Source organism: Fusarium keratoplasticum, chromosome 5, assembly GCF_025433545.1.
Source record: "Fusarium keratoplasticum isolate Fu6.1 chromosome 5, whole genome shotgun sequence".
Taxonomy (NCBI): domain Eukaryota; kingdom Fungi; phylum Ascomycota; class Sordariomycetes; order Hypocreales; family Nectriaceae; genus Fusarium; species Fusarium keratoplasticum.
In genome coordinates, this window is record NC_070533.1 from 2,601,617 (window position 1) to 2,624,856 (window position 23,240).

Genomic DNA, 23,240 nt, shown 5'->3' on the forward strand with positions numbered 1-23,240 from the left:
TGCTCTTCAGCCTGTTCGTGGCTCACCCTCGCCTTGTCCTTTGGTGCTCGTCTCCCTGACGCTCGTCCAATCCAATTTTCCTAGCGACAGAGAGAGCCAATCTCGTCGACGCCACCCCTCGCAGCCCGACACCCCATGATGCCATGGCCCAGCATCAGCCAGTCTGGAACTGTATCAGCCTTGGCAAGGAGAACATAGCTGCATGGCGCCAGTTGAGACTTGGGGCAATTCACAAGTGGTTTGGCCTCAATTTTTCCAGGAGCCGTCACGCCGTAAACTGCGCGAATGGGGCGGCCAGCCCAAGGCTTACAGCACCATCAACCAATGTCTCGGATTCCTTGCTGTCAAGCGGGTTTTGTTCTCTGCGACAGTCATTAAACACCGTCAGACTAGCCGCGAACGCACGTGCGTTTGCTTCAAGACATCTTCATGCACGTGCACCAGCGTGGAGGCGGCCTGGTTCCAGAGCTCGCAATGGGCCCAGGATCTGCGTTATGGAAACCACCAACATCATGGGCCAGCGCCAATGCCCTCGTTGAACCGGGCGCATGGCATCGGAGGCCAGCACTGTGGCTCACCGTCACGGCAAGCCGCCCAACTGCCTCTCTAATCGAACTCACAATGACACAAACACTGTTGACTCGACCTGCTGGATTGCGGGGCGGCAGAAAGTCGAGATCTGGCCATGGGAAACTCCTGCAGGCAGACCAGCAGAAACCTGCAACTGGCTAGCAGCCTAGCCCGCTGCTCTCCGGGTTTCCGGATTGGATTCTGGGTCTGGGCCTCACCGTTCCTGGCGCCAGCGAGAGATTGAAGCCGCCGCCTCATTGGGCTGGGACAGCACTATTGCCCATGATTTCGAGTATTCGCTGCGATTTCGTGGACACCGCCATTGCTACAAGACTCTGGGCTACGAACATCTTCGAGGTACCATAGAGTATACACTCTGGATATGGCATATGAATCTCTAGGGTTATCGTCAACCTCGTGGGCTAAGCTAAAGCCAGTGTCTTCCGAACCTTCAGACAACAACCAAGAACCATGGAAGCCATCGCGCAGCATTGATGACTTGCAGGATGCGTCAACGAGCTGGTATCCCTCTCCTTGGGATTGACTCGACTGTACTTCCTATCGGCAGACGGTTGAGATCTCAGGTCTTTGACCTTGCAGGGGGTTCGGAGCGATTCATGTGGCTTGAGGCCAAAGCCCAAAATTAGCGCTGGTCTTGACCATTTGTGTCGTAAACGCCACGAGCTAAATTCGCAAGAAGCTTGAGATTAACTCCATCAGGAGGATCTGGCCACAGGCTTAGTGCTCATCTGTGTAAGCATGCTGGCTTACAGCAACTATCCACAACACGGTAAACTTCGAGAATACACAACAGACGTAAGTCCGAAACGCAGTTAGAGGAGCCCAGCCAAGTCTTCTCAAACAGGCCGAAATCCATCGATACTTTGGCAACTTGGAGCTCTTCTTGGGAAAGAACGTGACCCAGGTGTGCGCCCACCTCAATGTGGCAGCTCCATCATACGATATGTCTCTCAACCAGCGCAACCGGACGGTTCAGGTGATGAGATGGCTTAGCACGCATCGGCAAATGGATACCATCGTGGTGATGCTCCTCCTGCGTTGACCCATCGGTGCTACCCAGGTCCTCGGGTCCATTTGGGCCAACGGAGCACAACATCAGATCGACATTGGTTGACTCCCAGGGGAGCCTTGCCAGCCACAACCGCAGCATGCCCCCGCTGGGATATTTCCGTGGACGGAGTATACGGTCACCGATTAAGGCAAATCTCTTTGGAGGTATTAGTGCCTGGAGATGACGTTGAAGGTTAGGGACGATGATGTGATTTCCGCACAACTCTGGTCATCAGGGGCTCAGATCCAATGCTGAGATCAAGAGGCCCAGGAGCAGTAGAGCTCCTAGCACACTTGCGTCAAGACACCCCCAAGGATGTTTACATGTCATTTACAAACACCCATCAACTCTATCGGTGTTGCAACACTTGCTTACTTGCACACGACAGCGTCACTTTGCAAGCCCCTGAGCTGAGCTTCTCTCGATCGCCTCATCCTGAGACTCTTGGGTTCTCAAACGGTAACTGGATGGCACGCCCTCGACACTCTCGTCTGCCAAGACCGAAGGCTGCTCGGGAGGCGTGGTCTTGATGGTCCATAGGGCTCTGACCGCAGCCTCATTTCTGGAGCAGCTGGTTGGCGCTTTGAGGTTTTCTTCACCTCTAACAGCAGAAATGAGCAATTATGAGATGTTTCCGTAGTCGTTCCGCGCCACAGCCCAGTCGTTGCGCTTCAGGCTCGCCTGTAGACTCTGTGGCCCTTTGCCTTGCTGAACGGTGGCGTTTGGTCTTCGGTTGGCAACCTGTCAGTCGGGTCGCCAAGGGAGTATATCTTCATTTCAATCGTGTCCCGTCGATCCCATATGCTACTCTTGCCTCTGGAGTGTGCACGGGGCGGCCGAACCCTGGAAACTTTGACCGATGTGTTGTTCAGCGATTCATCAACTTAATCGATGCCACCCCCAGCCGCGTCTCAAGCATGGGCCTCTGAACATCTAACGGGCGCAGTGATCTGCAAAGACGGTGTTTTCTTCCAGATAGTCGAACTTGTCTCACTCATTGGGCACATTACGTTGTTGGGCTGCGTACCAAGATTGGGAGACGGGTTCCCGGCCCAAGACAATTGAGACCGTGTGTGCTTGGCGGCTTTGTGGCTGGAGAACCCCTTCTCATCCCCGGAAGGCGGACCCAAACCTCCATAGAGTCCGAGGCTTGGCTATTGGTCTATCAAGGCCTTTGGAATCTTGGCCGGTTTGCGCTGAGGAACATGTTATGCTAGGCTCGCATGGTTTCGCACCGTATCGTGGCGTCCTAACGGGAGACCCACGACCGTGGTTCCCTACCTATCGTGGGTAGAGCATTCTGGCGGTGTTGGTCCTTGCGACGCGGGCCGTTGTGACGGAGATCCGGGGCCTCGCGCTTGGCGTGAGCATCATCCCAGGGATGATCTTTAGGCGAGATGAACATCGAGTGATGGTTTAGACAAGGGATCGTCGGTGAGCTCTGTGTTCCCGGGAAACGGAACTATCTCGCAACGTCACAAACATGCCAGTAACCCAGCACCTGACTAGCCTGGGTACACGATGACGATATCAGAGTACAGATAAGATCGCACAGTAAGACCGGTCAATACCCGTTTCGGAGATAGGGTTCAGGATGATTTCATCGATCAGACAGCGGAGGTTACCTGACAAACGTCATATTAGGGGGGAGATCAGAAGGAGTCTGCCAAGAGCCTCCGGTCCTAGTCGGACTTCTCTTTCGCGGTCGAAATGTCAACACGGGGCTCCATGGCGTTAGATGGGCGGTCTTGGAAGATGAAGCTCCGATCCTTCGTGGGACGGAGAGCTCTAGACCCGAGAAACAAGCGCTTCCTTCGGCACCGAGCATCTTAGGCGCGTGGTTACACAGGCCGTGCAAGGAAGAGGGGGCGTTGACGGAAGCGGGAGATACATTTGGAAACATGTGTTCTGGGCGAAACACAACAGGCACGCAGAAGGGAGGCTCGTGGAACGCGTTCCCCAGACTCTGCCAAGAAGCGACGATGGAATGAAAGCTTGGCAGGCTTGACGAGAACCCGGATCACGTACCCGAGGCATACCTACCAGATCAGTGATGGTGTTTCTGAAACCTGTCCCACGTGACGACGCGACGATTCAGCTGAGAAAAACACGTCGTTCTTGAGGGAACACGACATGAAGCGCGAAGTTCGAGAAGGCTCTCAATGGAGGAGAGCGGTCCTGGCTAGTCACCAGCGAATTTGCCTCTTGAGCCTCAGTATACCAATGGGATGGCCCGGATGCATTTTAAGCGCCCTGGGCAGGCCCCGCGTGAGCGCCTACAGCTCTCATCCTGGCCTCACTGCAGGGCTTGATGACTTGGTTGCAGACGTTGATTGGGCAGGCATGAACACTAGGCAGCATATTGCGGACTTCTTTGTTGCAAAAAGCAGAATCGCGATAGGCAATGGCAGGAACATTGTTGGTTTGATGCGACTTTTGGGATGCCCACGAAGGAAAGCATGATGGCGGAGAGACTTGGACTTGCTAAAACATGACACAATTCCATGGCGATTGTCAATCAACTCCGGACCAATTCAATTCTCCGCAGGTTCAAGCATCCAAATCCATGGTGAGGGGGAACAACGCAACGGTGCGGGGCTGTGTATGCCGAGCTTGGCACAGCTTCCATGTGGGCGGCTAGAGCAATTAACTGACCACCTCGAAGCTGTGCTGGCGAGAGCTGTCCCGGGGTCGGATCCTTTTTCTTTCCTGTTCTCCTCCGTAATCTTGTTGTCGATCATTCTTCTCCTCATCATCTTCTTCTTGTCCTGAAAGTGCCACAGCCGTTGTGTAACAGGAGCTCAATTGCAATGGCTTCCCACTATTATCCTCGTAAGTCGCTCCTCCACGCCTCGTGCCCAAGCAAGTTCCACCAGACTGACCATGATATCTTCACAGCTCCGCCCGGCGCGGCCCAGGGTTCGCCAGGTTCGTGCGAAGCTCGCAGTTGACTTCAGTTATAGCAAAGCTGACCTCGGCGTATCTCTACCAGCTCCTCCTCCACCACAGCAGCAAGTCCAATATGCGCCACCTCCGACCTCTCCCCCAGCGAACCGGACGCAGTTCTACCCTCCTCCGCCTCAAGCGCAAGCTGCGCATGCAATGAACTATCCTCCTCCTCCCCAGCAAACGCCATCTCCCAATGCTCCGCCATCGCCGTATCAGCCAACGCCGATACACTACCCACCTCCTCCTCAGCAGCAGCAGCAGCAGCCGACGCCTTCTCCCCAGGCGCAAGCTCACCCTCAGCAAGCAGCTCACACGTACTATCCTCCTCCTCCCACCTCTGCGCCGGCGCAGCCGCACCAAGTTCAGCAGCAACCTCCTCAGCCCACGCCTCCACAATCACAGGTCCAATATCCTCCCCCGCCAGGACAGCAGACCAACTTGGCCATGCGGCCCGCAGCAACTCCCCCTGTGGCAACTCCTCCTGCAGCAACTCCCCAGGCTCACCAACAGCACTTTGAACCGCCACCTCCGGCCGCTGTGCCCCAGGCCGAGAGCAGTTCACACCCAGCCGAGAAGGAGCAACAGCCACAGCCTCAACAACAGCAGCAACCGGCGCAAGTCGCACCAGCCATGACTGTCTCAGGAGCACCTCCGGCGGGTCAGTTCGTAGGTGCCCAGGCCACGTCCGATGACGTCGGCACATTCAACGGAGGTAGTTACCGAATCAGTCATCGAGATACCAACACCATCTTGACTGTTCAGCTTGCCATGGGCTGTCCGATGAGTGCTAAGCCAGGCGCCATGATAGCCATGTCTCCCAGTGTCACTCTGAAGGGGCAGATCAAGTTCAGCGTCAAGAAGATGATCACCGGTGGCGAGATGTCAAGCTCGACATTTGTTGGTCCTGGTGAGGTGCTCCTCGCACCGCACAGTCTCGGCGATGTCACCACGCTTCGTCTAACTGGTCAGGAGAAGTGGTCAGTAGGCCATGACGCCTATCTTGCCTCGACACAGGGCGTCATCAAGGACTTTAAGCGGCAAAGTATCAGCAAGGCCATGTTCAGTGGTGAAGGTCTGTGGGTGTACAAGATCAGTGGCACAGGTCTGATGTGGATTTCGAGTTTCGGTGCCATCATCAAGAAGACGGTAAGGCTTTCTCAACAATCCTAACGATGGAGTGTCCCACTGACACGATATGTCTATAGCTTGTCGATGGCGAGAAATACATTGTGGATAACGGCCACTTGATTGCCTGGAATACCAAGTATGTCATGGAGCGCGTGGCATCTGGTGGCATCATCAGTGGCATGGCTTCGGCGGAGGGTCTCGTCTGCAAGTTCACCGGACCCGGTACCATCTATATGCAGACTCGAAACTCGGTAAGTGCTCATCTCCGTCATCGCTTGAGGGGTCTGGTTACTAACCGTCACTGCAGAGGGCGTTTGCTGCTTACATGGGCGGACAGCAGTATCAGGGGTAAGGGTGGGAGTGAACGGCGTAAGGACCAAGCGATCACGCCACAACTGTCATTTCTCAATGTGTACGAATTTGTTTATAGGTGTCTGGAAGTTCTTGGTTTGGAGTTGCTTTCGATTTGGGTTAGTTGGATACCTCAAATACCTTGTTCATGCAGCGCATCTGCTCATCCTGAGTGCATCCTCCAAGTCCCTCGAATTTTGTGTGATCCTATTAGTGCTTTCTGAGTACCTCTGGTGTTTCCACCTTAGCATCCACTTCTATCTACATGCCTGGCTTTCCCATCAGTGGGAAGAAACATACAGGAAGGGGCGTTGAGTTGTCGGCCGGTGGCAGGTAGTAGGTAGCAGGCGAGTAGGTTGAGGCAAGCAGCGAGTACCAAGACGACGGGATTGCCCTCAGGAAGCTCAGCGAGTCTATAGAAGGAAGGCAAGATCATGACTCCCCCATGGCGCACCTTCTCCTTTGGTCATTGTAATTGTAGCGGCAGCCCTGGTGTGACTCCTTCCCATGACATTCTCAACTCGCACCTGCTCCAGCTCTTTGACATCATCATCTCGTCCTCCATTTTCCCCATCAATCACTTCCTCTCCCAGCAATTACACCATCACATCTTGGCCCTCGCTTTGAGCTTGCTAGCCCCCTTTTTTGGACCTTCTATCGCGCTACACGCAGCATTAAGGCATCTTGTCTAGAGCAATAAGCCTGAAGCGGTTCCTCTTCCAGCGACCATTCCAACCCATTTCTGCCCCTTTGTTCTCGTCATCTTGGTCCTTCTTGGAGGGTGTTCGAGTACCGCTGCTTTGAGACTCTCGATTTCCTACCCTCTCTTGGCAGGGAACGTTCCATCCGGCGGGTGGCCTGGGAGTTGGTGAGTGCTTGAAGTCCCTTCATGGTGCTGCAAGAGTCTTGTCTCTTGACTTATATTGACACATCCTTTTACTTAAGACTCTTTCCCTCTTGGATGTCCACTGAATGTCGCTTGACACACCGAGCCCTTCACCAAGAAACCGCGCCCGCGACTTGTCAGAAGCCCAGTTCACCGGTCTGCCACAGTACCTCAATACCACCACACTCGTCGAAATAAGAACACAGTGAAGACTCACAGACCGCTTCAACAATCACAAGTCCTAGGCACTTTATCTACCTAGGGTTAGTGTCGCAGCCTTGATCCTCAGTTCGGTCTTTCTTGGCACACAAGCTGCGGCATCTCCTACCCTAAGCCTTGAACCATCTCCAGCAACGCTCGACAACACACAAGATTCTTGTATGGGCTCCCCTTTGATATTGTTACCAATTGAATTTTCCATTTGAAGCTGACTCACAGGGCCCTCAGGTTTCAGTATGGTCTCCGAAAGAACCAGCCGCGCCCGGGTAGCCCGAGGCTTGATCAAGACGGAGCCGTCCTCGATAGATGAATCTTCCTTCGACGAAACGTGCTCCGCTCCTTCTACCTCCCGACGCGACCACTCTGGTGAGTACAATGGTAGCTCGAAGTTTGCCGAAGCAATGAAAAATCCGGACTGGCGTCGTCGAGGAGAGGATCGAAGCCCGCAACAACCCGACACGTCAAGTGCAGGCAATCCTCACACACAAACAGACCCTCACGCACCTGGAGACGAAACGTTGCACGGGAACGAAGAAATCTGCAAATACACATGCCCTTGGGATCACATCAATCCTGTCAATCACTGGCGATCAAGTCATGATTGCTCCGAGACTGACGTGGATGATAAGGACTTGGCGTCCAATGCCAGTCACGAAATGAATTTATCATCGACCGAAATGCACGAAACCGACACCATGGACCGTGGCTTGTGCACGATAGTTCACCATATGCCATTGCCGGGCCTCTTTGCCAACGGTCGGCCTGTCAGCATTATCAAGGTCACCCCCCTTTTCGCAGGGGGCGGCGGACTGTGGCATCACTCCGGCGCCAGCAGTACCCCAATTGCATCTGTAGCTCAGATTCAACGCATCCGCAGAGAATGTCCCAAAATCACCGAGGAGAACAATGATGACTGCGGCTTTGATGAGCCTCGGGCAGCAACAACTGGAGAAGCCCCTTCAAGGCCCCGCCACTCCCCAGCGAGACAGTCTTTTGAAAGCAAGGAAATAGCCATTGATCAGTCCCAGGAGAGACGGCTTGAAAGAGCAAGAAACGCTGTATTTCATGACCCCGCGGTTGCTAACATAGGAAGTGTTTACTACCAAACTCAATCAAACTCGAACACGGGAAAGCAAGCGGCCCCCTTGCCCAAGGGAGCAGAGAAACAGGGAGAACTCGAGTCTCGACATGACGCTTTTCAAAGAATGCTACAGAAACTTCACCGGGGAACACGGCAAGAAGAAAAAATCACAAAGGAAGAACCCGAAGACGCATCGCTTCGCAGCCATGGGTGTCCTTGGGGGCAAGCCCTTGGACAACGGCAAGCTAAAGCTGGAGAACGGCAGAAAGCCAACAGGTCCGACTCAGGGATCAGCTCTTCGTATATGGAGGGCTCCCAGCGGAAAGAAAGCTCTCGAGATTCCGGTGTGTGTATGGATCCCGAGTCGCTCTCCAGGGGTTTGAACCCAAGAGCAAGAGAATTTCTTTCGTTTCCGGGGGCCATCACAATGACAACAGCACAAAATCAAGATGACCAGAAGCCTTCCCAAGAGCTCACGGGAGATTTGTTGGACATAGAGGGTGGCAAAGAATGTGGAAAGAGAGATGACTCGATCTTCAGCACCCTCCAGGCCATCAACAGGCCGTACCCCCTCTTGCCGGCTGACTATGGTGCCGATAAGATGGACGGAACTTCTCTCCCTGGCTTCGGGACGATTCCGACATTGAATATGAGTGCTACAGGGTTTGGGCCGTTGCCGGGGCTGCCACCATTCTCTTTCCCGTTGAGTACCTGCCAGCCTCTGGGGCTCAACGCAACGCCTGGAGTAGCATCTGGGACGATTCCTGGGCTTGGGCTGGGCTTAAGCGCGGGAGGCTGCCCACCATCCGGTGGGTTGACGAATCAGTTGAACTTGGGGGCGATCAGTCCCGCGATGCAACCATTCTCTGTCTCACCAACGCCCTTTGTGAACAACCTTTCAGCTCTCCCGATGCCAAGTGCTCCACTGGCGACAACGGGGGGTGTGCATTCTCAACCTCGTCCTGTGCCCAAGCCAGTAAATCCAAATCCGGGGCAGCAGCAAGCATATGAGGCATGGATCGAGTGGCGCAAGGCAACCGAACCAGGCTATGCTCTGGAGTGCAAGAACCGGCAGCAACGCAGAGCCCAGCGAAATTCGACAGTGCACATGGGACCAGCTCAGGGTCCCCCAAAAACAGTACAAGTGGGTTGACTGACCGTCATGGAGACGTGACAGGTCGGGGTTTCTGACCTGGAAGCGAGCTGCTTGGAAGCCGGTCACACAGTTATCGAAGAAGGGTTTACTTGGAGAGTGGGACATGTCACAGGACATGTCAGGCGCTTGATACGGACGAATGAGGTTGAGGAGTGTTGTGCATGAGTGAGTGAACCTCCTTGACCTGCTTTATCGCCAGGCTGACTTGAACATGATTCAACAGATCCAATGGATGAGCAAGTCTATTACGTTACTGAACAGTTAATGGACGACTAGGCGCTGCCAGTGGGGTGGTAGCTGAGATTATTCGAAGTATAGATAAGTGTTGCTTGGCAAGTAGTCGACTATTGGTTGTTTGAGAGACTTGACAGTCATGGATGCATGTTATAGAGCGTTGAGAGAGCCATATGGAGGCGCAGCAAGCAGATTTAGGCATGTTGAGTACGGAAACAGACAGAAGGGAGTAGCATGGATAGCTATTAATGGGACAGAGTGTGAGTGAGGTGAGGCTCGGCGAGAGAAGTGATGTGAATGAATGTGCAAAGTGACAGGGGGTGAAAAGAAAGGAAAGGACTGGGCCGTTTGGGCCCCCAAGACGCACTGTATATGTATTCAGATACCTAGCCTCCACTATCCATTACGTAGCAGATAAAAGTGCATCGAATCCTACGCTCCCTCTCCGTGGTATTGGATCTGGACAGTGCGTGAGTGCCCCCAAAGTGCGGATGAAGAGCTAGCCAATGTGGCTTGACAGGGGGAGGTGGGTATGAGGATTAAACCAAAATAAATTAAAAAAAAAATGCGACTACGACGGATTCAGCCATATAGACGCGCAGAGAGACGCCATAGCTTTGCCGCCCAATAGAATCTCGCCGGTCCCAGACCGAACAAGACGATCTACATCACCATAGCCTGCCCCCAAAGATCGAAGTGCATCGCCTGACCGCCAGGGGGGGAATGGAGAGGGGAGGGGGGTGGGACTGGACTTGCCCTGCATCTTGATGCAGCCCTCCTGCAGCGAGGGGAAAAAGGAGAGAGAACAAGGTAAACGGTACATGGGGTCACGGGCTGAGATGGAGGGCTGGGCTAGGCATGCCACGCTCCGGGGGCTTGGACTGATGCGTGCAGCTGATCTATGGCTGAGGAGGATTTCTCACTGCATGAGCTGGGAATGAAAAGCTGGAACATGGGATGGAAAAAAACCAGGCCATGGAAGGTGGAAAAAGTGCAAAACGGGGCGTCTGGAGGAGGGGACTTGAGGCTCTGCGGGTAATGACGGAACTGACGAGATGGAATGGATCGAGATGCTCAACGTCTGCTATGTCCAGGTTCCATTGGTTGTAGGTGTTGTCTGACCAATGAGTGAGTAATTGACGACTCTGTAAAATCCCCCCTTCGTAACTCGTAAACGACATTATCACTCTCTATCCGCTCCGTATTCTACCGTAATGCAACGTGTAATAAGACCTTCGTCTGAAATGCTCATGATGCCAGTGAATGAACCAAAATGAATAATGCGACAGCCCATAGAGATAGAGGGCATGAAAAATTACATACAAGAGAGCAAGGAAAAAGGAAATATGCCCATTATAGAAAACTTCCATCGCAGGAACCAAAAACTTCCATGCCGATGCGATGGTGGTATCATGACGACAAAAGAGAAAAACCCCAATTTGGACGCCAGCAAATTATCCATCGTCACTAATTAATCATGTCCAACCGTGCAAAACCTGATCCTAGCCCAAGATGTCATCAATGAAAATCAAAACAACAACGAACGCCCAAATCTCCCTCGACTTCTGAGGGTCCTGATGCCGCCGAGTGTTGATGCTTCTCGCATCACTCGTATGTGCACTCCTCGCCCTCGGCGTCTTCGTCTAGAATCGTGTCAATGCTTGGAGCTTCGCAGAGCTCGACCCTGGTCGCCTTGAGAGATTGGCATGTCTTCCATCCTCCCGTAGTCAACTCAATGACATTCACGTTCGGGCTTGACGCCCATTCCGTGAGCTCAACGTCGTTGGCACCGCCAAATAGCACTGCGGGCTCCTCATTGCTGGCCGCACGTTCCAGGTGAATGGCAACGTGCTCCATGCGGTTGTCCCATGTCTTTGTGGCATTGTTGAACTCGACGCGGCAGTTCTGGGCAGGACAACGCATGAACAGCGGCAGCTCGCAGCGTTGTCGAACTGCCCGATTTTGCATCATCTTCTCCTGCGCCACCCAATCGGGAGGGAGGTTCTTGTCCTTCTCTGCCTTGACAACATGAGCAGGCGCGTGCATCCGACGGATGTGTTGCGTGAACAGGTCCTTTCGCCTAAAGATTCGACCATGGGTTGGATCCTTGGAGTAATCGCCGCCCTCTTGATTCGATGCGTGCCCGCATGCGCCATTGGTGCAGAGCCAGTAGTGGAGGTTCAGATGCTGTGCCCAGACGTGACGTTTCCATTCGTTCTTGTTGGCAAACACCTTATCGCACCCCGCAAAGTGGAAGACGCAGGTGAAAGGACGCTTGTGGAGGGAGTTGATGTGCTTCTGGAGCGTTGCCTGATCTGTGAACCCGTTGCTGCAGTGTGGGCAGACTTTGGTGTTGACAGCAGACGACGAGACCAGCCTGCGGGCCATGGGAGTGCGGGATGAAGGACTCGGCTTGGAAATCTTTGTTTTACTGGCATTTGTACCAGAGCTCGATCGTCTTGGGCGCCCACGGCGGGGGGTACTCTTGGGGGCTCGGGATGACTTGGCTCGGCGCGTGGGTTTGTATTCCTCGTCATCGTCGTCATCGTGGTTGGTTGGACTGGAAAGATCACTGATGGACCCTTCGTCGGCTTGTTGTGCATCTTCTGTGTCAGCGTCCTGGAGGTCGGGATAGGCCTTAAACGTCTGAGCCTTGTTGTTAACCCCATATGTTGGGTTGTTTAGCGAGGCGAAAGGGTTCGGGCTGGGGTCATGGTAGAATGGAGTCGACGTGGAACTGTCCGAGCCGGCGCCTGGGTCGGCAAGGCCAGTGAGCATAAATCGAGGAGAGTGCGAATCCTGCGGGGCGATATGAGGGGACGAGATGACATTGTTGGGAGGAGTAGATGGGCCTTGGGTGCTATCAACGTATGGGTCATTATCGCTGGTTGCCAACGATTGCTGGTATGAGATCGGGGAGTCGTGTCGAAATTGCGCGCCAGGTGCAATCGACGAGACAACCGAAGGGTAGCCATAGGGAGGGATTGGCATGGGGCACGGATGCGGTTCGAACCACAAGGGTGGTTGCTCCTGGAGGTATCGTTGCATGGTTGCAGGTTGGAGACGAGGATCAATCGGGCCTTCGAAGTGGTGATTGCTGTAATGCGTGCTGGAGCTGGAATAGGGATGGTAATGATGTTCAGATGCCAGCCCATCAGTATCCCCAGGGAAGACGCTGTAGTCCATGATGGCAATGTTTCTTAGCCTGCAGCTAAAAAAGAATAGACCAGACTGCCCAAGATGGCAAGAGTATGAGCAATAAAAAAGAAAAGTATAGAAAAATATTGGTTCAGGGCAAGGAAGCGGGAAGGATATGTACGCGTCGCACTGAGATCATGAGAAGAGTACGCGGGTATGACATATGAAGATGAGGCGTGTACTTGGTGATGGATGCGATGCAGGGCACAATGTGTGTTAGCCAGGCACCAAAAGACGGCTGGCAGGGTTGAAAGGCCGGGATAAAAAACGCTCGTTGAAGAAAAGTGGAAGCGATGGGCCAGGGACTGTTTGCTGAACAGCAAGCCAAGTAAAAAAAAAGATTCCATTGTGGGAGGGCGAGAGGAAGCTGATCTTTAAGGCGAGGCCGACCACCCCAGTCTCGAGGCCAAAGACGTCTGTGAGGGCTCTTCTGCACATCTTCCAGCGTGGGAGCACTCGAGTCCCTGAGCAGAGCCAGCAGAGCCTCATTTGTACCTTTGTACCTCCGTACCAGGTACCTCCCTGTCTACCTCGGGATTGGGAGTGGCGGGGCAAGCCACGACCACGGCGAAGCGCTGATCTTTGCTCCCCTCCTTGTCGAGTGCAGCAATCCCAGGCCCCAGGCATCCTGGTGCTTGGCTTGCTCAAGGGTGGGCAGACTCCGTCCGTTCTGGACTGAAACAGTAGGTTAACCGGAGTTAGTGGATGTGGTTCGCGCCAAAGACCTCTTCGGGGACCTCAACATTGGATCAGTCAGTGCCCGAATTCGACGCCCCCGGGTGGCTATCGCAATTCTTGCTTGATTTCTCCTCGGGGCGAGGCCGGGGTTCACTTGACCCCAGAGCACTTGCCTATTGCAGACAGAACACTATCGCCTGCGAGTCCACACAGGTGATGCCTTTCGATGGATGCTTGTTCTAAGACAGTGAGTAGTGACCTCTTGAGGGGAACTCAGCTCTCGCGCGGCGCCAGCACAACCTGCACATTATGGGTGGGCTTGACGGTCGTTACCTCGGGTATAGAGTTGTGTTGAATTAGACTCTGAAGAAAGGCTGTCATCATGACAGATGAGCCTTGAACGCTTGACCTCGTGGGTATGCTGCTAGTCAAGGCACACAGGGCCTTGACGCCACCGCCAGTGTGGCCCGCTCCGCCGTCCCGGCCCTTTGATTCTCAAATGCCATGCACCCTCGTCTTCAGCGGTGACAACCACGTTGCCGCAGAACGGTGGCAGGACAGAAGAAACGGTAGCTGTGTGGATACTTGAAGAGATTGAATCAGCCATGACCCGAGAGAGGGAATTCGTTAAGGGATGGACAATGGCGTGCGAGCGAAGAGGGACGGATGGACGTGACCCTGAGAGTAGATCCGGACGGCAGTGGCTTGAAACGGCTGTCGGCAAGAACCATCTTGAGTCAGTCAGTCGTCCATCAAGATTAACCTTTTTACAGATGCCGTCGATGACTGGTATTTCTCGGGCTTGGGGCGCTCGTTCGCGCAAAGAAACATGGGCATCGAGGTGAGGTCTGAGGCTTGTTCAAGTCATTGTTGGCGCGTAGGTGGTTGGCGTCTGTCTAGACGCCGCTATGACCTCTCTGACGGAAACTATTGGTGGTGTTTGGCTAGGCCATCCGCGGTCCAGCTGGCAGTTGAGAGTCGACCACTCCAAGGACGCGGCAGGCCATGGGCCTCAACGGAAGACCGTCTGTCCGTCTCGCCCTACGGCCCTGGGTGAGGTGGCCGATGACGAGGGTGACGGAATTGGCAGATCCTAGTCTAGCGCATAGGCCACGAGCCCACAGGTGGAGCAGCTAAGCTTAACGGTTGATGGAGAAGAGACGGAGAGATAGAGATGGAGATGCGGGAGGGTATTTGGTTGGTGAGCTGGAGCATGTGGGCGGGATGATGAGGCTAAGCCATTTCCGTTCCAATGACAGCTTCGTGCCGGAAGGGCAAGAACGGCTTGGGCTGGCTATTTCCAGGATCGGAGGGAGGAGCGGCAGTCCGATCGAGCGTCTCGTTAGCGTATCTATCGAACCGCATCGCATCGTGGCAGATGACAGGCGGGTAGGTCGGGTCTGGGAGTGGCCACTGGAAGTTTTCTCATCTGAAATGGATGTCAGTCTCTTCTTGTCTCCCCCCTCCCCTCCCCGAAGCTTGGGTTTGAGCCGGCCGTGATGGGTGAAGGGGTGAGTGTGAATGAAGGGGGTGATGGCCAAGAAGCGAGAACGCGAGATTAGCGGTGCGCCAATCGCTGGAGCTGAGGAAGGACCCTTGGACCCACTGTGGGAAGGCGGCAGGCAAGGTGGGCCTGATTGGTGGGGGAGAAGAGGAAAGTGGAACTCAAAGGACTCCGCTAACCCTTTTCAACCTCCTTCATTGGCTGAGTCCAACGCAGAACTGATCCGGCCATTCCAAAAGCGGAATAGCCCCCACCCTGGGATAACACAACCAACAACATCTCGTCGCCCAGCTTGAGTGAAGAGCAACTGTACCAGAACCCAGAACCCTTTTTCTCCAATTGCACCCATCCCTCCACCTGGCATCTGCTGCACGGGTCATTCCGTGCCTAAAGCTGTATCTCGAATGCCTAGGTTGACATTTGCTCTTTGCTCCATTCCTGGCTTCTTGTCATCCTCGATAGCATCCAGTGACCCATCTTGCCGTCAGGGGGCACCCATGTCAGTCTATCGAGCTCAATCCCACCTCAACTTCAGTGCACGATGCTAGGCCACCCGCCCATGCACCGTCGCCATCGATATGGCTAGACTGCTTGATGATCGTCAGAGACACTTTACACTGCCAAAGAGTGTCCAAATACCACACGGCTGAAAAGGGAATTTCAAACTTCTGTCGACAAGACTCCCTCCTCGGTACAGTACCCGACATGACCTGTCCCCTCGAGACCTCGGGACTGCACAAACTGGACGCGTCTAGATGCCTCGCTTCGCTCACAGGTGGTTATCAGATGGCGTATCGTGGTGGGGGCAACACAGAACGTTAAATCTGCTTTGCCAACGAACGACAGCTGCGGCCCCCGGGCTTGGCCTCCTCTGTTGGTACCTACTCCGTGGACCCGTACAGGAGATGGATGCTCAACATCGTCTTGACCCCGGTCCTCCCTGGACTAAAAATCCCGTCTATCCGGTTCGTCCACTGACCTGTCGGATCGGCAAGGCCCCTGGCGTCGTTCTTGGACACACCAGTCCACCTCGATTGGACAGCGGGAGGCACAGCTGAAGAGCTGCTGCATTTCTGTGTAACACCACACATGGGCTGGGTAGCCCCCAACCGCCAACACTTATGTCAAGTCGCTGAGGCTTGTGGCTGCGGCAATGTTCGTCAACGCAACCCAACACTATCTTGGCACTCAGCCGGCTGGCAACTCGATGCACGATGAAAATACTCGCCGGTTAGATGGGCTGAGCAAGGGGCATTGAATGCCCCGCCAGTAAGAACCCGCGCCATCAGGGACGAGGGGCTGAACAGAGACCCATCGCTGGCTGCAGATGGGGTCCTACCTGGTGCAAGTTCCCACTCCTGGGCATCTTTTCTCGTTTCCGGACATTTACGCCTTCTTCGGCAGATCGTCGAGCTGAAAAACATGTAATGGTCGACGGCGAACTGGGGTGACGGGCGATTGGTAGTGAATGTCACCTCATCCATGCCCTTGCTATTTTCGGTAGTTTGACGCCTCCAATCTCATGCTGTTGGGCTCCTGGTTCATTGCCATCCTGGGACAGTTCATCTTCAGCCCTCTGAGGCGTCGCCCCTTGCTCACAGAAGAGCTAACCGCGGGCCTTACAAGTCTGGGGCACACACTGGCATGCGACAGGAGGCCCACCACTAGTCTCCAGCCGTTGTTTGCTGGCCGGCCCTCCGTCCCCCGTCATGTCTATCAACTGCTGCCAAAGACCCTCGACGTATCATTCATGTGTCCACAGTGCTCAATAAAAAGAAAAGATGCCCGCCAGACCGCGCCCCAGGTTGCGGCCCTCTGTGGCGGCGGGCCCCTTTCTTTTGCAGCGTGTTTTCTAATGACCGAACTAGGATCTCTGCGAGCAATACCTCACCTCACAAGGTGACTAGGTCCTGAATGTCTTGGACCCTGTCGAACTGACGCACCGGAAACCTTACATGGGCATTCTATTGACATGCGTCCTGTCATCGTCACCCTCATCGTCATAGCCACCACCCACCCCTAGTTCTCTGTCCCCAGACCAGGTCGACTCAGCCTGAAGACAGATCTTGCGTGTCTGAGACACGGGTGGAATAGGCTACTTCCCCAGACCTTTTCCTATAGGACCGTGAGCGCCAAACTGCCTGATGTTCGCCGAACAAGTCTGGTCAACCCTGGTCTATACTGAGCACTGCTAATGGTTCTTTACTTTTGAATTTGCTTTTTCCTTGGCCTGAATCCTAGCCCTTTGATGACACGATGGTATCGACAAGATGATAGTTTTCTGCTGTGCAACACGATCTATCATCAAGGCCCAGTCAGTTGATGAACTCGCAGTGTTCCAGCTCCCGGCCAACCACCAAGAATGTTGCCGACCCTGTCTAACTGCGAAGTCCTCGCGGAAAGGATGGTTGCAGGACGCTATCCACGACGGCGACTACAGCCGGTTTGCCATAGCTGACCCCCAACCGTCAACCCCTGTTCAGCTCATCTGGGTCACGATCCCGATCCTGGGTGGCTTTCCACGATGCTGGCAAGAGCTTCCTGCTTGCCGATCATATCTCGGCACTTGTATTTCCTTGAACTCACACCGCCGTGAGTCTGCACCCCGATGCCAACCTCTGCTAGCTAGGGTTCTCATCGACTAAATGTCAGTCCAGCCGCTCGGGCGCTTCCTGACGACGGGATGTGACCACCGAGACAGACCCACGCGGCTATGGACTCGGTGACCAGACTGGGGAATTTGTCACCCTTCTGCGGCTCTTACAGGCGTAGAAGGGTAGAATGGGGATGCAGCTGGTGTTCCTCCCACACGGCCCACCAGCCAACCAGCCCACCAGCCCGTTGCTCCTGCTGATGTAGTTGCCCCTTTCGGGTTGGAGAATACGCGCCTTGGGCGCTTAGGATGATGTACCTGGGACTCTTGGGTCTCTCCACGCGGTGCAAGCCAGAAGGCGGAAAACGGGAAGCTGGAATTCACTTGTGGCGTTGCATGTCTCTGCAGCCCAAGGCCCGGTTTCCGTCATGCCGGCGCCTATGCCTGCCCTTTGCCAATCTCGCCCACAGAAAATCATGACAGGAATCAAATCATAAGCGATATGTATGGTAATCAGGGGGCAAGGATCCCATCCACGCCCATCCTTGCCGCCGGCATTATCAGGTGCCGCTTCTGTAAGTCTGCATGTCGGGATAGCCTCAGCTGGGAGGATGAGGGGTGATACACAACGCACATCATTAAATTGCAAAGTAAATGGGTTTATCATGTTGTACAGCATGTGCTCCAAGGTCAATGTTGTGTTTAAAAAAAAAAAAAAAATCTGTATTCTTTGTTCCCGTGTCCAACACTGCATGTCTTTGCGAGTGACTAACTAAACAACAGAGTGCCCAACTCAACAAAGGGAAAGAAGTCGTCATAAATCATATAGTAATAGAAAAAACTCGCCCAAACCGCTGGCCTCCCCTTTTCTGTCTCCCACAACTATTGTATCCAAACACGCCAGGTAGCAAGTAGGGTATATCATCCGTCGTATATCTATCCATCCATATCATCAAAGCAGTAATCAAACCATCACTCAGCCTACGCGGCCGCCCATTTCTCCAAACAAAAGCCCAAGAAGAAAAGAAGAAGGAAAAGGGATTCGCCCTTGCTGGAAGATAGCGTTTAGCCCAAATCCAATCGTTCGTTAACGGACACCCCGCTGATCTTGCAACCTGTGCAACGGTTGTGGTTGCAGCTGAAGCAGGGATTTGTTGTTCTGCTCGTATAGTTGTGGTATTCACTGCAGTTGCACTGTTTGTTGGGGTTAGCTAGTTTCTATGTATACGGCAAGGACAGATTAAGACTCACGCAAACCCAAATGTATTGAGTTGGGGTGCTCTTCTTGGCCTCGGTAGTTGGCGTAGAGCTATTCGGGGACCTGGGGCCCGTATTGGAAGTGGAAGACTGCGGTGGCGAGTCCGGCTCGGTCTCACGAGTTGGGCTGGCCTCGTTGTCCTTTGGATCTTCGTGCTTCCACTCGGAGATGCGCTTCAGGGGTTGTCCGCGGCCGCAAAAGTGATCATCGATGTGGTCACATCGCTTGGCCCAGGCATTCTCGGCCTCGGTGATTTCAATGATCTCGACGCAGAAGCCGCACCAGAACTTGACATCGCAGTGACGTCCTTTCCGGCAGCAGTCGAGCTTCTCCTCGATCGCGGTCGAGTCTGAGATGGCGTGCTCTTTGGTAAGATGATTCCGGAAACTCTCGCGGCGGTGGCAGACCTTTCCGCACACCTCTGTCGAATTTGGCTTGGGATGGTCACAGTTCCACGTCTCGAGCTGGTAGTGTTGGATGCTTTCGTGTCTCTTCCAGTCATTCTTGCTGCCGAAAACCTTTCGGCAGTTGGGGAATGTGCAACCGTAGGGCTTAGAGTGCCTCTTAAGATGTTTCCTAAGGGTGCGTGTTAGTATAATAGACGCTGGATGGTCCAGGGTGACCGGTTCTTACTTGAGCTCGCACTGCCTGGAGAACGTCTTTATACACTCTGGACATTTATGCATTTGATTCTGGCCCTTGCCGACGGCCGTATCCTCTTTTGTGGCATCATCCTTGGATCCAGCAGAGCCGTCTTTGACTTTCAGGTAGTTCTCGATCAAGTCTTTGGGAATCCTGTCCAGAACAGCCTTCACTGATTCTCGGCTTGGACTGGACGAGTCTTTTGCAGCCTGTCCTCGTGGGGTTGACGTTGCAGCAGGGGTGTCATCTGCATCTGTCATCCTGACATCGGGTTGCTCGGGCTCTTGGTCTTCGGTATTCGAGCTTTGTGTGCCAGACACCCCGATATCCGATTGACTATCCCGGGATGTGTCTTCCATGGTCATCGATGGAGCGGTACCCTGTGGTTCAGATCCAAAAGCACTTTGGCCACCTCCAGAAAGGTTCTGTTCACTGGGATTTGAGGGCTGCCATCCAGTGGGGGAAAGGGAAATTCCGGTGTTCGAGGCCGGCCGGTTCAAGTAGCCTGGAGCAATGTAAAGCCCATCACCTTCTTGGACGGGGGCGAGGTTGGATGAGTCTCGGTCAAAGGAGACTGAAGTCGAGATCCGAGGCAAGAACTCATTGTTGGTCTGAAGCTGCGAGGCCCGACGCCTCGATTCTTCACTATACGGGTCGCGGAAATTGGGTGGCATGATGATCTCGGATGAGGGAGGGAGAGCAAAATGAGAGCCCTGGCTCGGCATGTACTCCATAGCAGATCCTCCCACGCCCTGGAGATCTTGCGATGGAGGTGGAGAGCTGGCATGTGTAAGCAATAGTTGGGAGGATGAGACGGGTGGGACTCGAACATACCGATAAACATACTCGGTGAGGTCATCATCGGCGCGGTACTGTTTTCCGTGCACGCGTGAGAGGTGGCACCGGAAGTTATCTGCCCTCGGCCAGAGCTTGTGTTTCTTCTTGGCGCAGCCATCAAGAGTACACACGAAAAAACGGCCGGCTACTGAGCGATCCGCGTGGACGGTCCTCTTGTGTCTGTCAAGGTCGTTCCTAGAGGTGAAACCTTTGTCGCGCGAGCACCCACGGACATCGCAGTGGTAGGGTAGGGTATGCTTCAGCATGTGCTTTCTAATAAACGTGAGTCAGACATTTTCTCATATCATGAGATGCTAGACATACCTCAACTCGGACTTGGTCCGGCATTGTTTGGGGCATTTGGTACACGGGTGAAGCCGTTCTCCCTTGACCGGGGCTGTGGCAATGCTCGCAGGAGGGTGAGGGCGGTTCCATGGGGAGAAGGGGGAATCATCGGCTGCAGATTGGGTCTGCAGCTGGAGGGATTGTAGATCCCTCCCAACAAGCTGGGCTTCAGCGTTGGACTCGGGGTCGGGATCCTCGCCATAGCTGGAGATATTGGCATTGCTCTGGGTCAGACCGCTTCCATAGGTGGAATCTGGCAAGGTTTCACACTCGGATATGGGCTTATTCCGATAGTTCTGACCAGGGAACTCGAAACCGGAAGCGCCAAGGATTTGCTGGTGAGTTTGGCTATCGTTGGAGGTACCAGAGAAGGCTAGATGTGACCAGGGAGCATTACCCCAGTTCCAGTGGGAGGGTACTCCAGCCTGAGGTCTTGACTGAGGAAAGGGACTCAATATTGAGCTTTGTTGGGGCGCCTGGGAGGAGTTGTTGACGCCTCTGCCTCGGCCCAAAGAAGGATTGTAGTTGTTCATTGTAAAGATATTGTCCAGGGAAACCCCGTATAGTTACAGGTGAGGAAGAGTATGGCTATCCTGGTGTTGGTCTCGTACTGTATACCGAGAAACACTGGTCTTCATGAACGAGGAGGTTGCTAATACGAGGGTGCGAGGTTGTAATAATGTTGCTAGGAACGAGGAAGCAAGAGTCGGTCAACTACTCATGCCCGAGGTCAGCATCTGGCTGGGTTGTACGGACTCAACCGGACATCCCACAAGTGGTGAGGAGTAAGGGCAAGAAGAGCACAGAGGGGCATCAGTGGTGTTTGAGGGACTGTTCGTTGGCTGTGCAAGGCATGGATTGGGGAGTGAGGAGGAGAATGGACGGAGATGCAACAAAACAAAGGACGGCAAGATGAAGAGAGCAGACCGTGGAAAGGGGTGCAGATGGTTTTCCGTGTAGTAGTTTGAAGGGATATTGTCGAGGGCCAAAGGCTCAAGACATTGCAAACAAGCAGGCCAAGTGGTACGCAGGGTTTCCAAAAATCCAAGAATCAACAGAAAAAAGCATACAGGTAGCCCAAGACCGGAGGAGCGGGATCGCAGAGCCTCATTAGGTGCGGGGGTTGGTCTCGGGGAGGGATCCAGGTTCGACGACTGAGTGTGATGACAAGCGCTGTGATGTGCTGTGCTATGCTAGGCTGTCTAGACTGTTTGATGGTATAAGCTATATGCTGAATGCTAGGTAGTCTGATTAGATGCAACGATGGCGCTTGAAGGCTGAGGGTCGAAAGGCGTCGAGTCAAGGTTCGCGGAGCGAGTATGAGGTCAGGGAGTTGAAGCTTCGCGTCACGGGCTACCTAAGCAAGGTACCTTGTTGGAAGGAAGGAAGCCAGTGAGAGATGACAAGAATGAACGAGGCAGGAAGTGGCGGACGAGCAAGCGGCAGAGGGCGAAAGAAAAGGAGAAAGGGGGGAAGGGGGACAGGACTCGATCCCAAACAGCGATGAATCAGGTCCAAGATGAATGAGAATTGTTGGGCTCCATCCATGCACGACAGTTCATGTTCTTTGAGGGAGGAGGATGGATCCAAATGGTTTTGCGCTGGGCCGCCTCACTTTTGGAGGCGTTGCACCAAACCACGAAGCGTGTGTGGCCAATCAGGAGGCCAGTTTCAACCCAGGACATTGTAAGGCAACCGCAAGGCAGAGAAGGACCATGGAAGCCTTTTTGCGAACCACGAGGATGCGGCTCAAGCCATGAAAAATGCCGAATAGAGGGCCTCCATCACCGCATTTCATCCATCTATTCATTCATTCTCATACATTTGATGAGTTACTCGCACACTTGTGTATTTACTCCTCTTCAGTTCCTCGTCCCCATTTGAGATATCTCACGATGCTTGGGCGCAATGTGCAATCTTGGCAGGCCCATGAGCCACCACCACCACCAACTTAGCAATTCTCTGTCTAGAGCCCAAACCTCCGACGAGGCTCATCACAGCTGCGCCACCCACCCTTTCCTTTCCATCCACAGAATGCGACCCATTCCAACACAATTGTGGGAATTTCTGGTCCTATCGTCTGTTGGAAATTCCGACCACGCACGAGGTCAAACTAACCTCCGCAGCTGTGTACCTGGGCAGGCCATCTCCAGCCAGGAATCGCCATCTTGCCAGCATCTGTCGCGGCAGCCCTTTGATTGGGCCACTCTCTTCTCGTCTCTCATTGGAAACGTCTTATTGTCTCCTATCCAAACTTCAAGTGCCCAGTGGCATCGACAACTGCATCATGCGTGTCTCTGATGGCCCTAATGTCATGCCATGGATGCCATCTCACCTTGACAAAAGACATGACATCTCGGTTGTTGTCTCTTCTCCCACCTGAACAAACCACGCTAACGGACACCTGCTTCTCTTAACTTCTCTTCCTGTTCTTCTCTCTTTTCCCACCGACGCTTCCGACAAGCCTGAGTGGGATGCCTGCATCGGTTCCGTTCGTTAGCCAAATTTTTGCTGCATCCTCCCGTGGATTCATTCTTCG

General features: G+C 53.9%; 3 protein-coding genes across 3 annotated transcripts; 1 reads left to right on the plus strand and 2 right to left on the minus strand.

Annotated features, from left to right (window-relative positions):
• Positions 1–4,317: 4,317 nt before the first annotated feature.
• On the plus strand, positions 4,318–6,071 carry NCS57_00743900 (Altered inheritance of mitochondria protein 24, mitochondrial; the record flags this gene model as incomplete). Its single annotated transcript, XM_053057290.1, has 5 exons — positions 4,318–4,474; positions 4,541–4,570; positions 4,635–5,737; positions 5,797–5,970; positions 6,027–6,071. The coding sequence occupies exons 1-5, from the start codon at positions 4,453–4,455 to the stop codon at positions 6,069–6,071; spliced, it is 1,374 nt and encodes a 457-aa protein (XP_052913485.1). The 5' UTR covers positions 4,318–4,452.
• A 5,180-nt stretch (positions 6,072–11,251) lies between these two features.
• Positions 11,252–12,832, minus strand: NCS57_00744000 (C2H2-type domain-containing protein; the record flags this gene model as incomplete). Its single annotated transcript, XM_053057291.1, has 1 exon — positions 11,252–12,832. One exon carries the CDS (start codon positions 12,830–12,832, stop codon positions 11,252–11,254), a length of 1,581 nt encoding a protein of 526 aa, XP_052913486.1.
• A 5,852-nt stretch (positions 12,833–18,684) lies between these two features.
• NCS57_00744100 (uncharacterized protein) lies at positions 18,685–21,234 on the minus strand (the record flags this gene model as incomplete). The annotated part of the gene is made up of 5 exons (XM_053057292.1): positions 18,685–18,813; positions 18,871–19,453; positions 19,511–20,299; positions 20,354–20,629; positions 20,681–21,234. 5 exons carry the CDS (start codon positions 21,232–21,234, stop codon positions 18,685–18,687), a joined length of 2,331 nt encoding a protein of 776 aa, XP_052913487.1.
• Positions 21,235–23,240: the final 2,006 nt, after the last annotated feature.